Source organism: Schistocerca serialis, chromosome 2 (assembly GCF_023864345.2).
Source record: "Schistocerca serialis cubense isolate TAMUIC-IGC-003099 chromosome 2, iqSchSeri2.2, whole genome shotgun sequence".
In the NCBI taxonomy this organism is placed as follows: domain Eukaryota; kingdom Metazoa; phylum Arthropoda; class Insecta; order Orthoptera; family Acrididae; genus Schistocerca; species Schistocerca serialis.
In genome coordinates this window covers 458,778,324-458,800,006 of record NC_064639.1, presented here as the reverse complement: position 1 = coordinate 458,800,006, position 21,683 = coordinate 458,778,324, and the positions used below count along the sequence as shown (strand labels likewise).

The 21,683-nt window shown below is 40.0% G+C and overlaps 1 protein-coding gene across 1 annotated transcript in view; it reads right to left on the bottom strand.

The window, feature by feature from the left end:
• Positions 1-5,429: 5,429 nt before the first annotated feature.
• Positions 5,430-21,683, bottom strand: part of LOC126456088 (sodium/hydrogen exchanger 9B2-like) — a 123,883-nt gene continuing 107,629 nt past the window's right edge. The window contains exons 9-11 of the mRNA XM_050091844.1: positions 18,464-18,607; positions 18,273-18,374; positions 5,430-6,997 (exon numbers count right to left, since the gene is read on the bottom strand). Coding sequence (XP_049947801.1) covers positions 6,806-6,997; positions 18,273-18,374; positions 18,464-18,607 — 438 coding nt within the window. The 3' untranslated portion in view covers positions 5,430-6,805. The remainder of the gene's footprint in view (positions 6,998-18,272; positions 18,375-18,463; positions 18,608-21,683) is intronic.

Sequence of the window (21,683 nt, the reverse complement as noted above, 5' to 3'; positions counted from 1 at the left end):
TACAAGGGGACCATGCACAGCCAAATCGTGTGCAAAACGAGAGAAAAGACAGTTGCTCACAGAAAGGCAGAGGGCACGGGTGTGAGTCGCATTTCACTAGTGATTTTGAGAACGGTGAATCAGTGTAGCCAGTGCTAATAGTTGAAAGTGGTAGTATCAAATGATGTGGAAAAGTGTTCTCCACCATTTAAGTGGAATGCAAGCGGTTCTTAATTAATATGGATGGCGACCATGGGTGCAGGTGCCAAGGGCATAATAGCAGCCAGAGGCACAGTGACTCGTTTCAGTAAATGCAACCATACTGCAACGTGAAGAATCGTTCATCTGCCACATCATCTCAACAGCAACTCACCATCTAAACATTCAAGGCAAGTGGAAGACCTTACATTTAGTACAGATAGTTCAGTGAGTATTGCCAAATATGTGATGCAGATCTGAATAATAGAGTAATTCAAACTAATGGTTTCAAATTGTTATTTACCTAAACAATTTCCTGATTCCAATATTCAAGTAAATTACCATATTGAGTATATATATATATATATATATATATATATATATGTCCTTCTTTAAATTTTGCACTTACAACAATTACTTTTCGTCACATGACATAGAATAGTCTCTCAGAACTAAAGAATAATAAATGTATTCAATGGTCACCTATTTATAAATTAAGTTTGCTGGAAAGACTTTTCATTTAAAGTATTGTTCGTAACAGATCAATATTGAAATGATTAATAATGTAATAACTTTTTTGGTCCCATTTCAGGTTAAAACCATGCATTAGTAGCTAGTATGCTACAAATAAATAAAGTTGGCTTATCCATCTTGTTTTTAAGTTTGCAGAAAGTTAACATTAAAAGTAAGTAAACAGTTCAGTAAAAGTGTACTTATTTCCTTTAAACCAAATAACTCAGTTAAATTCATATTCAAAATTTAATTACTTTCACGTTTGCTTTAGAAACTAATTACATCAATGAGTAAGGTAGGCAGTGATTTATGATTAAAGCGTCGAACCATCTAAATCAGCTCTGCAATTTGGTGACAAAGTTCGATTGCGTGAAGTGAATTCTTAAATTCTTAAATAAGGAAAACACATTTGGAACACCAGTCAGATGTTCACTAAATATTTATAGTTAAAAAGGAGAGATAGGTTTCATACTACTAACTGAAGAAATACATTCCGTATATGCTTTCCTGGGCTGAATAATGGAGTAATTTACAGGGCGGTGACACACGCAAGGCTGAGCAGGTGGCTAAGGTTTTTTGTGTTAGTCGCGCGGCCGGCGGTGGTGGCAAAAAAAGACGCACACGCCGACCCAAGTTACAGCGCAAGGCAGCGGAGCCCGTAAACCATTCCTTCAAGAAAACAGTTTCCTCAGGAATACAATCTGGGTACTGAAAGTGGCTGTAAGCGCATAGTCGCGTTATCTAACATCTCTTCATAGTTAAAATTGATCAACAGTAGTGCTAAAAAGATAAATTGAGTCGTTCTTATTTGATCTTGCAACTCTAACTTCGCAGATAGGAGTTTATATTAGGAATTATAGGCGTAGTTAAATCTGGAGAAGAGATGAACGTTTCGGTCACATACTGCTCGAAACTTTGCATCACCTGCTCACAGTTTGTGAGAATGTCAGCCACCTCAATTCGCAAGCCTTAGAAGAAGATGTGGTGGAAGTAGAGGAGGAACAGAATACTGAAATAAAAGCTGCTACAGATGAAAGTAAGCAGTATTTAATTTTGTTTTATTAAAATTTCTCATTGTGAAAGATTACAGCCTCATTAGCGTTAAAAACACTGTACCTTGGTTTCAACTCTAATTTATTATAATTATAATATAATTATTTTCCTGTTATCTGGTGTGAACTGAAATTAGTCTTCCATTTTCTCACTTAGGTGTAACATACCGATATATATATTCTCATTTTGCAGATGAATCAAGTGTAGACAAAGGCAGTGGAGCATGAAGCATGAAAAGGATGAAATGTCTTTGAAATTTTTTTTAAATTAATACATCAATAACATAACATTTTGATAGCTATTATTATTACCAAATGCCAAATAAATTATAGTGCAATCTCATTTACCTAAGTTACTTCAACACCTTTTATGCTGAAAGCTTTCATTCTGTCATTTGTACAAACAACATAGCCTATTGAGGAATGAGGTGTTGGGTTTTGATGGTGGCACTGAAAATTACACTAACTTTAACATGCACTACACACCATATGGCTGGTCTGAGAAAAAAAGTCACTCAGCACCGTTTTGTGGAAAAATTACACAACTTCGTGTTTCCAAATAATTAGCAGAAAACTAGAAAAATGCCTATTTTTGAGTTTTTCCATTTTTGATAGTGTAAAGTATTTTCTTAAATAAGGAAAACACATTTGGAACACCAGTCAGATGTTCACTAAATATTCGTAGTTAAAAAGGCGAAATAGGTTTCGTACTGCTAAGTGAAGAAATACATATATGCTTTGCTGGCAGAATAATAGAGTAACAGGGCAGTGACACATGTGAGCCTGAGCAGTTGGCTGTGTTTAAGACTTTTACCTTTAGGTTGATTTAACAAACACCATCTCATGGAAGATACCAATTTATGAGATACCTGAAATTTTGTGACAGTAATTTGTGGCATGTAATGCTATTAATATCAATGCCAAGTCAAATGTTTTGTCCTTGTGTATGTAACTTTGATAAATAATACCAGCTCTTATCATATAACTTGGAATGTAAATCAGAAAATTCAATGTGTACTTGTATTAAATATCATTCTCCAGCAGTAAACATACTGAAATTAATGAAAGAAATGACACTGCACTTCAGCACTGAGATACAAAGGTAGAGTGTTCTCTTCTTCTGCAATCTAATTTCAATATTTACAGTGAACTGTGGATACTTCTTTAAGTAATTTCTCCAAACTGGGTTGGTTCCTTTCTGAAGTGGCATATTGCAAAATGAGGAGCTTTTGCTGTATTTGAAAGAGAACTTTAACAAACAACAGAATTTTGCATGGCTTTTCTTATGACAAGTTTTTATCATTTGATTTCAAATGCTGTAAGATTTGGAAACATCTATTTTCAGAACTTGTTCATTACTATCGTAATTTAGAGTTATTGTTTGTTTTTACTTTTGGTAAAGGAGAAAAAGAAAAGAATATATTTACAGTATCAAAAATCAGCAGTATCAATACAAACAAAATTGTAGTATTGGGACTGAAATAGGCTACAGAAATGGATAATTGGTAAATTTAGCATTCAATGTGTCATATTAATTACTAAATAATAAAACACATTACTTAAAATTCTTATAATATTAAATTTTAAAGTCAACACAGTTATATAATATCATACAAATAGAATCACAAAAACTAAGTGCCTTCTTATCCATTCATGGCGATGTAGACAAAAAGTTGATTAGGAATGTTCCATCAGATAATGAAAGACCAGTTGTTGCTGGTTACAGCTTGTAAGACGAATGGAAAGAGCGAGAACTGCAACTGCTAGTGCTGAAACAGGATGAAAGGCAAGCAGAAAAAAATAAAAATATGTCTATAATGACCATGAAATATAAGAATAAATAGTCAAGAAATACATGATAAAAAATGAGTAACTATCTTTGAAGATGTTATATTTATTCACAGAAGTGCCAAAAAAGCACAAATATGTATAATAAAACAAGTTTCAAAAGGCATGAGAAATGACAAAATTACAACATATATTCAAGTTAGCATATTATTTGAATACATGATATTGGCCTTAAAATCCAGTTTATAACGATATAATAATAATATTTTACAGTATCATGCACATTGTTTCCACTAAGGGACAATAGTTCAAGAGTGTTTATTAGTGATTTACTGAGAGCAGTCCAGATGGAAATATAAAAACCTGGTGATAAATATGAAAAAGCTTTAGAAATTGTGCCATAGTACTATTTTTGATGTTATTGTTACTATTGGTATATGATAATAAGAAAATGACTTTCCTGTACACTTACTTTATTTGTATTTTGTGCACATGTTAGTTAAATCATCTAAATTCTTTTGCTTAGCATAGTAAGTATGACAGTTATCTCAATTTTTGACTATAACAAACGTTTTGAACATTACTGAACTCCATTGTATTGATTCTCATTTATATATTGGTAAATGTCTGTGTGAAGGTACATCTCAGAAATTGTTATGAAATTTGTTAACTGATTATAAAGCATTGATTTATTTAGTTATAAGTAATTTGATATTTGTAAGAGGCACATTAATTCATTTCTGTATATCAAATGCAAAATTTCTAAACTTCTTATAGTGACAAATAGTTTTGTTACAGCAGTTATCTACAAAATCAGTCAAAAGTTACGAATTTGTTTCCTGACATTAAACTGACTTCAAAAATCTTCCATAAATGAAAATTTGTGTAAATGGTCTGTGTCTCCTACAGTGTGTGTGTGTGTGTGTGTGTGTGTGTGTGTGTGTGTGTGTGTGTGTGTGTGTGCATACATTTCACATGTTCTATACACATTCATTAATATGGGCCTGCTAGCAAATATAGTCTTGTGAATCTGGGAGTAACAGAAAATATAATGAAATACAAGTTTCCATTCTTGAATATTTTTATAAGTCATAAAACTGATAGTGTCTACAATTTACATTTTGTTAACAGTCAAGTCCTGCATTTCAAATTTATAAGATTTTTTTATTTTCTTTTTATTGCTATGTGTCTGTTACATTATTATTTTGTAGGACTAGTGCCCCACAGAATTATACTGAATCAGATGACATAGTTTAAGTTAGTATATAAAAGCCAATGTTAAGAACAAAATCACTCTTTGCACCTATATGAACTGCATTCCCATCGTTGTTTGTTTCAGCTAACACTATAACGAGAACCAATGAAACTGTAACTTAAGTATGTTTGTGAACTTCTGCATCTGGAGTCACGTCAGTAAAATTCTTTAGAATTTATGACAACATAAAAAAAGGTTTTGTCCACTATTCCAGATGACCTTCACTGAAATGTCTCTTCATAATTGTCTCAGGTGGACCTCTAACGACAGCTTGAATGGAAAACCCATCATGCTTGACATCTAATGCAAATTGGAGAAAATAAGCACAGCTTCAGATTTTCACACAAAAAATGGGAAAAATTAAAGTTATTCAATACCAAGATCAAATCTGAATGTACTCTGAATATTTTTGATATATTGTGGTGATCTGATAATAATATTAATAAAACTTTTTGGCCATAGTGAATTGAGCAAAATAGAAAGACACAGAAATCTTTAAGGATAATGGAGTTGCTTAGAAATAACTGTTTAATTCTGTGGTGAGGAAAAGGGTTTTCATTCAGTTTCCATTCTTAATACACATACTTTTGTCATTTTATATGCAAATTCGTATATTAAATCAGAAAAAATGTTATGGTTATAAATCATTACTGAATCCGATTTGACTGCTTTCAATGTTTTACAAGAGATGCACAAATCATGCTACACATTGTTCTAAAGACAGTTATGCCTCATCTTTGTACACATAGTATAATATGTATGTCTACAGCAAGCAATTACCTGCATACTCCCACAATCGCTCTTCCATTTCATTTATCACTGAAGAATAGTGTTGCTAGATAGATTCTTTGATCCACAGCCCACATGCCCCACTTAAGAAAAAAATATCAAAGGAAGTTAACCTTGATGACTGGGTTGGCTGTGCCACTAGTAACATTCTTCCTACTCACAAAAGTTTTGATTAGAAAAAATTGCTTTTAAATACACCTGTGTACTATGCAAAAACGAGACTACCAGCCACCTTTTTGCACTCATATTAACAAGGATGTTGCTGTTGGGAAGTTATGTAGCAACTCCATAAATCCATGATTCTCTATTGGAGAAATTCCAAGTACTACTCACCATTAAATAAAAAGTGTGAGATGAAAATACATTGTCTGTACAATGTTAAGAAGATAATTTAATCACATCTATTATCTAATGAAATTTATTTTTCATTCCTTCACTACTGTTCAGTTCATTAGCAGCAAGATCTCTTTTTGATTACATCAACATATTTTGAAACAAAAGGAAGTTCATTAGGATCTCTATTCAACAATGCCAATTTTGTACAAACTTTCTGTTTGAAATGACAAAGTTGGCTTCATTTCCCCCAATTTGTGGCAAGCTCCAAGTAATTTAGAGTTTATTTTGTCTCTAAAGGTTTTTGCTATATATTTTGCTCAAAGAATCTTGGATGCACTTCAAGAAAAAATGTAAAGTGGATTTCTTAGACCATGAATAGTACTAGATCACTGTCTGTCCTTTCAGCTGAAATATGCTAACAATTATTATGTGATAGTTGAAATGGTACAAACCCTAATGAAAGTGACATGCGTCAGTTGTCAAAAAAATGTGTCCTTATTACAAGACAATACAGTCAGAAATCTATAAAAAGTTTATGGAAAGACTGCATATTTTTATTAATGCTTCTCCTCCTAAAATATACTGTTAATAAATCCCTTATCACATTATACAATTCTTGCTAGCTCATTACATATATGATGCTGCCACACCTGTACTTCCTCTAGCACAAATGTCCATTGATGGACAGTATCTGTCAGAAAGCAATTATAACAGCACCCAACATACTGCTTGAGAAATGAACCATAGCATGTGTAAGACAGAACTCCCACATTCCGAAAGGTGCAATCCATGTTATTTTCACATTGTGCCAAGCCTAGTCTTGTCTTCATCTTGTACCCTTATGGCCTTCTTCTGGGTGTGTGTGGGTCGCCACACACTCAATCTTGTGGTAACCTCAGACAGGACGTTGAGCATCTAGTGGAAGAAGACGTGGCCCCAGCAGCATGATGAGAGCAGATCCAATGGGTGCAGTCAGTAAAATGGCGAGGACAGCCACCTCGAGCACGGTTCGTGCCCACAGCAGCTGATCTGAATCTGGCTGCACCATTGAGCGCACTATGTCCAGCGCCACTGGTCCCAGCGCCGCCTGGAACACACATGGGACCACACAGAATACCTTGCTCATTCTCAACATTGTCCATGTTCTTATTACGACCCACACAGCATAACAAAGGCAAAGGTACACAGTGTGACTCTGTGAAAATTGTGAATGCCTGCCCTGCAACCCTCTAGCCTTTGACACATTATAAATATATTAAAGTTACAAAGATATTTAAAAAACTAACAAATATACACATTGATGGGAAAAACATCGCACCACCAGGCAAATCAGGTTCGCTTTAAACACACACTGTAACAGTCGTGATCGTTAGTTACCTTTGGGACTGGACGTGGTGAGGTGATGTTACCCAGGAAAGAATTTAAGGCGACAAAGGCCCTATTATTAGCACCTCACTGAGTTTGAAAGAGATCGTGTAAAAGAGCTACAAGAAGCTGGATGTCCTTCTGCGATACTGCAGAAAGACTTGGCAGGAATGTAGCCACTGTAAATGACTGCTGGCAGCGGTGGTCACGAGAGTGTACAGTCGCAAGGAGACTAGGCTCTGGACGGCCACATGGCACTACCGAGAGGGATGACCATCACATTCAGTGTATGGCTCTGGCACATTGTACTGCATCTGCAGCAGCAATTAGAGCAGCATTTGGCACCGCAGTGACACAACACAATGACTTGTCACAAATCAGTTACTTCAAGGACAGCTCTGAGCGACACACCCTGAAGACTGCATTCCGAACCACCGTCGTTTGCGACATCTGTGGTGTCAAACAAGAGCCCATTGGAGGGTAGGGTGAAGGTCTGTTCTGTTTTCTGATGAAAGCTGATTCTGCCTTGGAACCAGTGATGACCGTGCTTCGGTCAGACCAACTGTGGTCGCTTGAGGGCCTACAACCAATCTGTCTGCATGGTAAACAACACTTGACCTGTTCCTGGTGCGATTTCACGTGACAGCAGGAGCACTCTCGGGGTTATCCCATCCATCCTGATTGCAAATCTGTACGTCAATCTGGCTGTGCTGCCATTCATGAATACCATTCCAGGGGGTGTTTTACAACAGGATAACGGTCGCCCCCATATCGCTGTTGTAACCCAACACGCTCTACAGGGCGTCGAAATGTTGCCTGGGCCTGCTCGATCACCAGATCCATCTCCCGTCGAGCACTTAAGGGACACCATCGAACGACAACTCGGCGTCTTCTGCAACCAGCATTAACCATCGCTGTACTGACCGAGAAAGTGCAACACTCATGGAACTCAATCCCATACATTGACACCCAGCAACTGTACAGCACAATGCAAGCTGATTTGCATGCTAGGATTTAACATTCTGGCAGTTACACTGGTTGTTAATATACCACTGAAAGTCCATTACTCTATGTTAATTATTTTTTGGTATTGCGGTTTTCTTTCCGTCAGTGTAGTCAAACCTCTCGACACCGTCAATGAAATTAAGGATGGAGACACTTATCAGTTGAAGAAGGACAGAGAGAGGAACCCATAATGGCCGTTCAAGAGACCATTTTCATGTTGTTGTTACAGTGGACTTCAGTCTGGAGATAGGTTTGATCCAGCTCTCCATGCTAGTCAGTCCCACGCAAATCTCCACATCTTTGCATAGCTATTACAAACTACTTGTTTGAACCTGGTCACTGTAGTCAATTGTTAGTCTCCCTTATAGTAGTTATTCCTGCCTTCTCCACATTTCACATGTTTATCAAGTAGCCGATTCCTTGGAGCTTCAAGATGTGTCCTATCAATGGATCCCTTCTTTAAGTCAATTTATCATATATTGACAGAGCACTGAAAGATCTGAGTCGAAACAAGGCCCCAGGAGTAGACAACATTCCATTAGAACTAATGACGGCCTTGGGAGAGCCAGTCCTGACTAAACTCTACCATCTCGTGAGTAAGATGTATGAGACAGGCGAAACACCCTCAGACTCCAAGAATAATATAATAATTCCAATCCCAAAGAAAGCAGGTGTTGACAGATGTGAAAATTACCGAACTATCGGTTTAATAAGTCACAGCTGCAAAATACTAACGCGAATTCTTTACAGACGAATGGAAAAACTGGTAGAAGCCGACCTCGGCGAAGATCAGTTTGGATTCCGCAGAAATGTTGGATCACGAGAGGCAATACTGACCCTACGACTTATCTTAGAAAATAGATTAAGGAAAGGCAAACCTACATTTCTAGCATTTGTAGACTTAGAGATAGCTTTTGACAATGTTGACTGGAATACTCTCTTTCAAATTCTAAAGGTGGCAGGGGTAAAATACAGGGAACGAAAGGCTATTTACAATTTGTACAGAAACCAGATGGCAGTTATAAGAGTCGAGGGACATGGAAGGGAAGCAGTGGTTGGGAAGGGAGTGAGACAGGGCTGTAGCCTGTCCCCGATGTTATTCAATCTGTATATTGAGCAAGCAGTAAAGGAAGCAAAAGAACAATTCGGAGTAGGTATTAAAATTCATGGAGAAACAGTAAAAACTTTGAGGTTCGCCGATGACATTGTAATTCTGTTAGAGACAGCAAAGGACTTGGAAGAGCAGTTGAACGGAATGGACAGTGTCTTGAAAGGAGGATATAAGATGAACATCAACATTAGCAAAACGAGGATAATGGAATGTAGTCGAATTAAGTCAGGTGATGGTGAGGGAATTAGATTACGAAATGAGACACTTAAAGTAGTAAAGGAGTTTTGCTATTTGGGGAGCAAAGTAACTAATGATGGTCGAAGTAGAGAAGATATAAAATGCAGACTGGCAATGGCAAGGAAATCGTTTCTGAAGAAGAGAAATTTGTTAACATCGAGTATAGATTTAAGTGTCAGGAAGTCGTTTCTGAAAGTATTTGTATGTAGTGTAGCCATGTATGGAAGTGAAACATGGACGATAAATAGTGTGGACAAGAAGAGAATAGAAGCTTTCGAAGCGTGGTGCTACAGAAGAATGCTGAAGATTAGATGGGTAGATCACATAACTAATGAGGAGGTATTGAACAGAATTGGGGGGAAGAGGAGTTTGTGGCACAACTTGACAAGAAGAAGGGACTGGTTGGTAGGACATTTTCTGAGGCATCAAGGGATCACAAATTTAGCATTGGAGGGCAGCGTGGAGGGCAAAAATCGTAGAGGGAGACCAAGAGATGAATACACTAAGCAGATTCAGAAGGATGTAGGTTGCAGTAAGTACTGGGAGATGAAGAAGCTTGCACAAGATAGAGTAGCATGGAGAGCTGCATCAAACCAGTCCCAGGACTGAAGGCAACAACAACAACAACATCCTATATCGTTTTTTCCTAATTCGATTCAATATCTCCCAATCTGTTATCCAATCTAACAATCTGATATTCAGGATTCTCCTGTAGCACTATATTTCAAAAGCTTCTATTCCGTTCTTCTCTGGATGGTTTATCATCACGTTGCACGTCTGTACTCGGCTACATTCCAGACAAACACCTTCAGAAAAGTTTTTGTAGTGTACAAGTTTATATTCAGTATTAACAAATTTGTCTTTTGCAGAAACGCTTTTCATGCTGCTGGTACTACGTATTTTATATCTTCTCTACTTCAGCCAGTGAGAGTTACTTTGCTACCCCAATAGCAAAACTCATATACCACTTTTAGCGGCTCATTGTTGTTGTTGTTGTGGTCTTCAGTCCTGAGACTGGTTTGATGCAGCTCTCCATGCTACTCTATCCTGTGCAAGCATCTTCATCTCCCAGTACCTACTGCAACCAATATCCTTCTGAATCTGCTTAGTGTATTCATCTCTTGGTCTCCCTCTACGATTTTTACCCTCCACGCTGCCCTCCAATGCTAATTTGTGATCCCTTGATGCCTCAAAACATGTCCTACCAACCGATCCCTTCTTCTAGTCAAGTTGTGCCACAAACTTCTCCCCAGTCCTATTCAATACCTCCTCATTAGTTATGTGATCTACCCATCTAATCTTCAGCATTCTTCTGTAGCACCACGCTTCGAAAACTTCTATTCTCTTCTTGTCCAAACTAGTTATCGTCCATGTTTCACTTCCATACATGGCTACACTCCATACAAATACTTTCAGAAACGACTTCCTGACACTTAAATCTATACTCGACGTTAACAAATTTCTCTTCTTCAGAAACGATTTCCTTGCCATTGCCAGTCTACATTTTATATCCTCTCTACTTCGACCATCATCAGTTATTTTACTCTCTAAATAGCAAAAGTCCTTTACTACTTTAAGCGTCTCATTTCCTAACCTAATTCCCTCAGCATCACCCGATTTAATTTGACTACATTCCATTATCCTCGTTTTGCTTTTGTTGATGTTCATCTTATATCCTCCTTTCAAGACACTGTCCATTCCGTTCAACTGCTCTTCCAAGTCCTTTGCTGTCTCTGACAGAATTACAATGTCATCGGCGAACCTGAAAGTTTTTACTGTTTCTCCATGAATTTTAATACCTACTCCGAATTGTTCTTTTGCTTCCTTTACTGCTTGCTCAATATACAGATTGAATAACATCGGGGAGAGGCTACAACCCTGTCTCACTCCTTTCCCAACCACTGCTTCCCTTTCATGCCCCTCGACTCTTATAACTGCCATCTGGTTTCTGTAAAAATTGTAAATAGCCTTTCGCTCCCTGTATTTTACCCCTACCACCTTCAGAATTTGAAAGAGAGTATTCCAGTTAACATTGTCAAAAGCTTTCTCTAAGTCTACAAATGCTAGATACGTAGGTTTGCCTTTCCTTAACCTTTCTTCTAAGATAAGTCGTAAGGTTAGTATTGCCTCACGTGTTCCAACATTTCTGCGGAATCCAAAGTGATCTTCCGCGAGGTCCGCTTCTACCAGTTTTTCCATTCGTCTGTAAAGAATAAAGAAATATAATTCTCTCAGAACTGGCTGATTTAATTCGCCTTTATTCTATTACCTTTGATACTCATAAAACTTATTTTCGAGATATAATCCATGTCGTTGAACTGCTCTTCCAAGTCGTTCAGCTTCTCTTACAGAGTTACAATGTCATTGGCAAACTTGAAAGTTTTAATTTCTATGGCCTGTTGATCCATTTTCCCCAATTCAGACAGAGAAGTTTTTCCTGAAATTTTTTTTTCTCCAATATTCGTTTTGCTTTTCTTCCTTTTTTCTCTTAAATAGGTTTATTGCTCTTTACAGGGTCTACACGTGATGAGCATCTACTATTCGTGGACCTAGAATCATTATAATTATTATGATATAATTTTGTGATTGGATACCACTCCTGTGACTATATCGTCATTGTAGCCAAAGGTAGGAAATAAACTGCAGTGCCTTCTGTCTGTCAGGTAAAAAATAGACAACTGTTGATAGGCGGTAATACATCTTGGCTTCAGAATTGACAGCTGACTTAGTTTTTGATTGTATTTAAAAGATGTACCAATAAAGGTTATTCCAGGTTGTTCCAACTATACTTAGTTTTTGATTGTATTTAAAAGATGTAACAATAAAGGTTATTCCAGGTTGTTCCACCTATACTTCAAAGTGATGTTAAAAATCAGGAAGGCCACTTTACTCCCAGTAATTCGTTAAAGTCTATAGTGTACTCTGAATTTTTCGTTATGGCTGCTGATAACAAACTAAAGAAAAATGCACTAATTCGGTTGGTAAGGGTGTCATAAAGCCTTTGTATCCTTTCCAACTTTGCAATTGGCCTTGATATCCTGGACACTGGCACTGGGACAGTGTTGATATCTGAGCTACTCCCGCACACTTACTATCAGCTCTGGGGATCTTGCTGGCCGCGGGAGTAACTCAGCACCGCACAGACAGTTCACAGAGACACGTACCGCGTGCAGACGAGCGCTGTACTGTTGATAAACCGCACCACGGTACTGTCGCTTGAAGGATAACACATGAAGGAGTGCGTTGTCAGCAACGTATTGTTGTGTCATCAGAGTTCCCTCTTCACTATGTAATGTTATGTGTGCCTCACTGCTTTTTTTAAAAACTAATTTGTGCCTGATTTTATTCTGTGAATCTCAGTAATGTATGTAAATACCGTAAATGTAAATGTGATTCAAAAAGTACTTGAAGTGAAGTGAAGCGTAGCTGGACAGCAAGAAACTCTTTAGCGCGCAACCCCCGCAACGATAGTATTAGAGAATCTTTGAGTAAGGACTCTAAAAAAAAACAGTTGATTTATTAAAAAAAAGACTGTTAATCTGTATCTTGTGGAAAGAGGACGTGTTGTTAGGCCGTCGCTCAGAACATAGTTACATTTAATGAAAATTGGTATTTTAGTGATAAAACCGAATAAAGTATGTGTAAGAGTTGCCAAACATTAATGTATAGAAATTATCTGGAAGTGAAGAATAGAAATATATTGTTTTTGGATAAGGGGGTGAACTTAATTGTCGTTGCCGACAGAATTGTAAGTGTACAAAGTTCACTAAAATACAGGAAAAGAAATAAATTCTCTTTAGTTTTCATTCAATAAGTAACAACCTCTCATAATTTCTTAATTACAGTAATTGGATTATGTTCTTGTACAATAGAATGGTGCTGAACTCCACTGACCAATTTTGATGTAGCAGGACGTGTAGTTTGAAGGAAGTTTGTGTGCCAAGCAGTCTCCTTTTTTTCACGAAAAGCAGATTGCTGTTTGATCTTACTTGTTTACAACAGTGGTCCCTTAGCTATGGAAAGCTACGAAAACTTGGGCTCAAAGCTATCCGCAATGCGGCCAAGTAACTAACAGAGTCGTATTTTAAACCTTAAAGAACAATAACTTCCTCCAAATTGTAATATGTCTCCAACTGGTGCAGAAGCTGATCTTTCAAGGAGGCAGCAAACAAAATTCAGGTACCAGTTACGACTTAAAGTAAAAATCTCAAACAAAAATAAATCTCTCTCTTTCTCTCTCTCCAAACACATATACAAAATTGACATTATTATTGAAAAATTCATTTTTATAACTACTGGCTGTGACCTGAAGTTACACCCAATGATACCAGAGTGCACTGCTGTGTCTCTCCAAAACTTTGGAAGAATAGAACTTTTCCCTAGGGCGCCGCCATACTCGTCGACGACAGTCATCTGGGGAAGTATAAAACCGTGTTACATCGCTGAACACAATACGACACTCCAAATGCATCCATTTGTGTTGTTGTGTTTATGGCAGCCTGCAAATGGGACACTGTTCACACTTCTTATACAGGGTGGGGCAAATAAAAGTGGACCGGACGAGGGGATAGGATTGGACGTGAATGTATGCCTGTAGCCACACCACACGTATGCCCATCACGTAATCCACTCTGACTTAGAGTGTAGTCGGGCTGTGTCAGTGTGAGTAGAGCTGTGCAAAGGGGTGGAGATTGCCACCCAGGTCATGTAATGTCAGTGTGTGATTACTTTGTGAGGGGAGCCCTCAAGTCTAAGGTGTATCGTAACAATCCTCGTGGTCTTCAAGAACTGCAGCAGAACATTTGGGATGAGATTGCAGCAATTCCAGCACTTCAGCTTCTATGTGCCTACAGAAACTTGTTGACCAGGACCCAGATATGCCAAGAGACGAATAGTGGTCACTTTCAACATTATCTATGGTCAGATTAGTACTATATCTCCTTTCCTCTGCTGTGTTTTCTTTGTACCCTGGAACCCTGTTCTCTTGGCCCCTTTTATTCTCCCCACCCTGCACCGTATACCCTATCAGGCGTGGTAACAAAACTACATGTGAACGGTACTAAACGCATTGTAGTGGCCATTTTACCTATTTCAAGAAACTGCGAAGCATTTACATCCCACTGAAGGCGTGTACGTGTGAAAAGCTACGCAATCGAACCGTGTGTTCTGGGTGCTTCACTTTTTTGTCTGGCGGTGTGCATGTCGCTTGGAAATGAAATCATAAAACAAAGGAAAATCTGACTGGCTGAGAGAGACAGACGATACTGCATCGGGCAAGACTGTCATCACTGAAAATAATATTAAGCAAAATTCTGTACCAGTATAACATAAAGACGGTAACCTACAAAGCACTCATGGGAACCGCGTTAAGAAGACGGACTGTTCACAAACGGCACCACATTACTGTTGGATGAGAGATAAGACATGAAGATGCAGATGACGCAGATATACTGAAAATCTAAACGATCGGGAAGAGCTGTCTAGAAACTTACCAAAAGGATGTATAGAGACTAATGTGGAAGAAATAAAATTACTGTACAAAGGGTTAAAAAACGGTAAACGAGCTCAGACAACTCATCAGTATTTTCAGATTTACCAAAATTATCTGAAGATTTAGAAATTAGGAACTGCTCTGATGTTTTGGTGTTCAAAACTGTGCCGTGAAGTGAAGCACATTTGTCTTTCCCGCCGCTGGCGGTGAGTGTTCAGTTGGATGTGGCTGCTAAACATGTGAGATGTTGCGAGCAGAGCCAAACAAGGCAGCCACCGGTTGGTAACAGGTGGAGTGGAGGCAGAAGGGAATCGGCCAGCGAATGGAACACATCTAGCAGCTTGGAGGTCGAGGACTGCCTTCTGGAGAGACGAAGCGAGAAACATGTGATGGAGCAGCGAGGTATCCTGTCAGATGAACAGCCAAGGCTGATAGGCGCTTGCTGTCAACAACGTTCATTGTTCCGGCAGGACCAGAGGACGATGCTGGGCTTAGCAAACCGAGGGAATGCAGTGAAGCCAGGAGTGAAGTGCTGGTTGCTCCGGCACTACAGTTAGAGGAGTAAGTGCTGGCTGTAGTGCACACGAACGAGGCAGGGCTGGCCTATTTGAGCTGCCTATTGATTTCGAGCTGAAAAACAAGGCGGCCGCTGTTGGGTCTAGTGTTATTCAATTGAAAGAGTACTAGCTGAAGGAAATGTGCCAAGGGATTTTATTGCTTTACCGTTCTGATATTCTGTGTGCTGCGGGATGTGTAGAGCGTTGGTTCCACTGAGAATTTATCTATCTTCTTTTGTCTCTTTAGAATTAAGTAGGGTGTTGGCTTTGTCGGGTATCTTTGGAATTTGGTTTTGAGATGACTTCTGGTACGGAGTATCTTTTATGCTTTCACTGTGCATTGTTATTTGTGTATCTCAGTTCATGCCCTTGTGTGTAACATGAATGAACTCACAGGGACTACTGTGTTGTTAGATTTTATATTCATTTGTACCTCCTTATTGTAACATTGCCTGATTCTCTTGGGGCAAGTTTAAAAGCGCCCCACAGTGGCAGCAGAGTGTGGTTGTGAATTGTGTTCGTATGCCATCAGTGGTAGCATTAAGGTAGTTAATGATTGTGTGTCCTTATGCTCTTTTGGTGTGATGTTGCAGGAATAACTGTTAGGGGTGTTACAGGTGCCATTTGGTTGAAAAGGGATGAATTCGGCTATGAGGTTACTTTCGAAGACACACCCTTGGAAGTACAATGTCAGGATTGGTCCAAAAGTCTCTACAGGTTCTGGGGAAGCCAGTATGTTTATCAGGGGAGCACCAGAATATGAGTAGCGGATCAGCTACTATCCGGTTTGCGTTAACTGCAAAAGAGCAAGTGATTAACTTTTTTTTTTTAGGTTGAAGTGTCTGCCCACTCACATTTAAAAAGGCAAAAGGCTCGGGTAGCTCATTATGTGAACTGGTTGAACGGTTTGAAACTCTTAAATAAGGAGCACTTAAACGATGAAGTATGACACATCAAAAGTACCGCTAGGATTGCAGGAAAGCGTTACAGTAACCTTGTAGAACAAAGAGCAAGCAGGTAAGGACTATTGCGCAATCACCTGCGTATTTCACAATTGTAAACTGGTACTTGCCATAATATACAGAAGAAACGACAGTGACATTTTACAGAAGCTGTAAAACGAACTCTTCTCGTATGCGACACAGAACTTCTGATGAGTGCAAAAACTTGATTAATATTCAGTTCGTTTCAAGCAGTTGCTATTACAGCATATGTAGACCTTTAAAAAGAACGAAATGTAGTATTACTTTACTGGGCCGAAAATAAGCCGCACTTTTTATCCAGATTTCACCTTCGAGAAGTTAGGACGTGGGTTTGCAACAATACATCTAGTGTCTGTAGCCGAAACTGGCGGCAACGCATTTTGTTACACAATCGTGAAAACTTTATGATATTTTATTGGCGTTAACATTGTGTAGGTCTAGCAATATTGTTTCGTTAGATTATAATTCAATTTCAGTTGGCTGGTAAGAACGTTTGATTTATGCCGATTTCAGCCACCATTTAGAGCGAAAAGCATCATGTAGCCAAGGAACTCAGTGCGGTTACGACGCAAGCGTCAGACTTAGAATTGTGTGTAGTACCAAAACCACAGCCAACAATCCAAGCTTTAGACTTAGAATTGTGTGTTGTACCAAAACCACAGCCAACAATGCAAGCCTCAGGCTTATTCTGTGTGTTGTACCAAAACCACAACCAACAATGAGGCCGGAAGAATGTGTGGACTTGCCACTGTTGGCTGTTGCAGCCTATGGGAGAATGCTACCCCCTTTAGTCATTCTGAAGAGAAAAACTATGCCCAAAGTAAACTTTCCTAAGGGCTCAGTGATTTCATGCCAAGCAAAGTGCTGGATGACGACGTAACTAATAGTTGACTGGCTGTTTACTATTTGGAATCGCAAACCTGGGACACTGATTTCTAACACAGCCATGTTAATTTTGACTGCTTTAAAGGGACATCCAACTGCTGAAGTGAAAAATAAACTTGCTGCACAAAAGACAGACCATGTCGTAATACCAGAGAAATGACTGTAGGCGCCAGACGAGGTCGAAAGTAAGCCGTTCAAGTACAGCCGCCGAGAAATGTATTCAGATTGGCTCCTGGAAGAAGACCATGCCATTACACCGCCTGGTAAGATTAAGAAGCCATCGTTATCTTTCCGTGCGAACGGATTCTTCTTTGGTAGACCTCCAGATAATCTGAGTCCATTATCAAGGGGTTCATGAAATGCTGCATATCGAATGCGCCGAATAGCAGCGAGTATGGCATACTAGGGACGAGAATGAAGAAAATGATAGAAGTAAGAGTGATATCAATAGAGTGAATGCCGGTCCTGATAGCGATAAAACTGAATATGACAAAATATGATTCCGATACGTTAGGTGCCAACGTGTAATACATGTTTATGATAGAGCAAATTTTACGGTACACACCTAAGCTTTACACGAAAGACAAGTAAATTGCTGGTACTCTCCTCTGAATCAGTGTGCGACTTATTTTCGCGCGATGTTTTTTCATTTTTTAAATTTAGGGATGCCGCATGTATGTCATGGTAGCTTACTACAGGGCCAATATTATACTATTTCTGATTAATACCTGAACAGTAGCCTTCGGCAACCATGCAAACGCCAGAAACGTTTTCTCCTTCACATTGAAGCCAGCGCCGAAAGCAATGACGACGGAAATGAGGATTCGGCACTGAAACAAAAAAGCACAGCGATGTCGGCCAACCGGAGTTTACAGAACACGATCTCAGCACATTACTGCTCAACAGACTTTCACTTTACCGTGAGGGCAATAGCCAAACACGCTATGGCGAGTCCGACACGATCCCCTTCCAGCTCAAAGAGGTTGATCTCCGCACCAATGAGGCCAAACAGTGCTGGTTGGAAGAATGCCCAGATCGTTTTGAAGGACTGTGACACAGGGCTCTGCAATGGAATAAAATCCATGTCATTCACCGATTCAAGGAACGCTACAGCTGGATGTCCAAGCGTTTGCAGCAGCTACACTGAGGTGTCACGAACCATACGTTAGCGATATACACATATATAAAATGGCTTTGAGCACTATGGGACTTAACTTCTGAGGTCATCAGCCCCCTAGAACTTAGAACTACGAGGGCCGTTCAGAAAGTAACCTCCGGTTGCTTTAAAAAAATACACACTATTTTTCTACATAGTCTCCATAGCGATTGAGGCACTTATCGTATCTCTTCACAAGCTTTGAAATTCCTTCTGCATAAAAATCACCCGCTTGTGCCTGGAGCCAGCCTGTGACCGCATCTTTGAGCTCTTCGTCGTCATCAAACCGCTGTGACCCGAGCCATTTCTTCAAATGCATGAAGAGGTGATAATCACTTGGCGCCAGGTCTGGGCTGTAAGGTGGATGGTTGATAACGTCCCACTTGAAGGACTCAAGAAGGGCCGTTGTTCTGCGAGCAGAGTGAGGACGGGCGTTATCGTGCAAAAAAACGATACCGGAAGTCAGCATACCACGGCGTTTGTTCTGTATAGCCCGTCGTAACTTTTTTATTGTTTCACAGTACACGTCTTGATTAATGGTCGTACCACGTTCCATGAATTCAACCAACAACACCCCTTTGGCATCCCAAAACACCGTTGCCATCAGTTTTCTGGCAGAAAAATCTTGCGAGGCTTTTCTTGGTTTGGTAGGCGAATTTGAATGTGCCCACATCTTTGATTGTTCTTTTGTCTCAGGGTTCACGTACTTAATCCAGGTTTCGTCACCGGTCACGATTCTGTTTAACAATGGTTCTCCTTCGTCCTCATAACGTGACAGAAAGTCTAATGCAGAGGCCATTCTTTGAGTTTTGTGGTGGTCGGTAAGAATTTTGGGCACCCATCGTGCACAGAACTTACGGTAACCCAATCTTGCTGTCACTATCTCGTACAAGAGAGTCTTAGAAATCTGTGGAAAACCGGTAGACAACACCGACATTGAGAAACGTCGATTTTCACGAACTTTTGCATCAACTGTCTGAACGAGTTCGTCAGTCACCAATGATGGTCTACCACTCCTCTCTTTATCATGAACGTTTTCTCGTCCACTTTTAAATAAACGTACCCATTCACGGACAACTCCTTCACTCGTAACTCTTGGTCCGTACACGGCACAAAGCTCATGATGAATAGCTGCTGCAGAATATCCTTTGGCTGTAAAAAACCTTATGACAGCACGCACTTCACATTTGGCGGGGTTTTCTATTGCAGCACACATTTCAAACTGCCACAAAAACTAAACTAGCGCAGGTACGACGTTCACTCGACCACCGCTTGATGCCGACTGACCTGTTGAGTGCGTGAACGCACAGATGGCGTCGCTACTCCCCCCACAACCCGCACTGTGACCAATCGGAGGTTACTTTCTGAACCGCCCTCGTACTTAAACCTAACTAACCTAAGGACATCACAGACATCCATGCCCGAGGCATGATTCGAATCTGCGACCGTAGCAGTCGCGCGGTTCCAGACTGTAGCGCCTAGAACCGCTCGGCCACCCAGGCCGGCGCACATATACAGATTGCAGTACTATCGAATACACAAGGTATAAAAGGGCAGTGCATTGGCGAAGCTGTTGTTTGTATTTGTACTCATATGGTTCATGTGAAAAGGTTTCCTACGTCACTATGGTGGTACGCCGGGAATTAACAGACTTTGAACGCAGAATGGTAGTTGGAGCTAGATGCATGGGACAATCCATTTCGAAAATCATTTGGGAATTCAATACTCCAAGAGCCACAGTGTCAAGAGTGTGCCAAGAATGCCAAATTTCAGGCATTACCTCTCACCAGGGACAATGCAGTGACCGACGGCCTTCACTTTAACGACCGAGTTCAGCGGCGTTTTCGTAGAGTTGTCAGTGGTAAGAGACAAGCAACTAAGTGTAACACAACTGAAGAAACCAAGGTGGGGCGTACGAGGAACGTATCCGTTAGGACTGTGCGGCGAAGTTTGACGTTCACGGCTTATGCTAGCCTATGACTGAGTGCATTTGCTAACAACACGACATCGCCTGCAGCGCCTTTCCTGGTCTCGTAACTATATCGGCTGGACTCTATCCTACTAGAAAACTGTGGCCTGATCAGATAAGTTCCGATTTGTATTGGAAAGAGCTGATGGTAGGGTTCTAGCTTGGCGCAGACCCCACGAACCCATGGACCCAAATTGTCAACAAGGCGCTCTGCAAGCTGGTAGTGGCTCCATAACGGTGTGGACCGGGTCCTCTGGTCCAACTGAAGCGATCATTGACTGGAAATGGTATGTTCAGCTACATCTACATCTACATCTACATTTATACTCCGCAAGCCATCCAACGGTGTGTGGCGGAGGGCACTTTACGTGCCACTGTCATAACCTCCCTTTCCTGTTCCACTGGCGGGAAGAACAACTGCTGGAAAGCCTTAGTGCGCGCTCGAATCTCTCTAATTTTACATTCGTGATCTCCTCGGGAGGTATAAGTAGGGGGAAGCAATATATTCGATACCTCATCCAGAAACGCACCCTCTCTAAGCCTGAACAGCAAGCTACACCGCGATGCAGAGCGCCTCTCTTGAAGAGTCTGCCACTTCAGTTTGCTAAACATCTCCGTAACGCTATCACGCTTACCAAATAACCCTGTGACGAAACGCGCCGCTCTTCTGTCAACCCGACCTGGTACGGATCCCACACTGATGAGCAATATTCAAGTATAGGCCGAACGAGCGTCTTGTAAGCCACCTCCTTTGTTGATGGACTACATTTTCTAAGGACTCTTCCGATGAATCTCAACCTGGCACCTGCCTTACCAACATTTATTTTTATATGATCATTCCACCTCAAATCGTTCCGTACGCATACTCCCAGATATTTTACAGAAGTAACTGCTACCAGTGTTTGCTCCGTTATCATATAATCATACAATAAAGGATCCTTCTTTCTATGTATTCGCAATACATTACATTTGTCTATTTTAAGGGTCAGTTGCCACTCCCTGCACCAAGTGCCT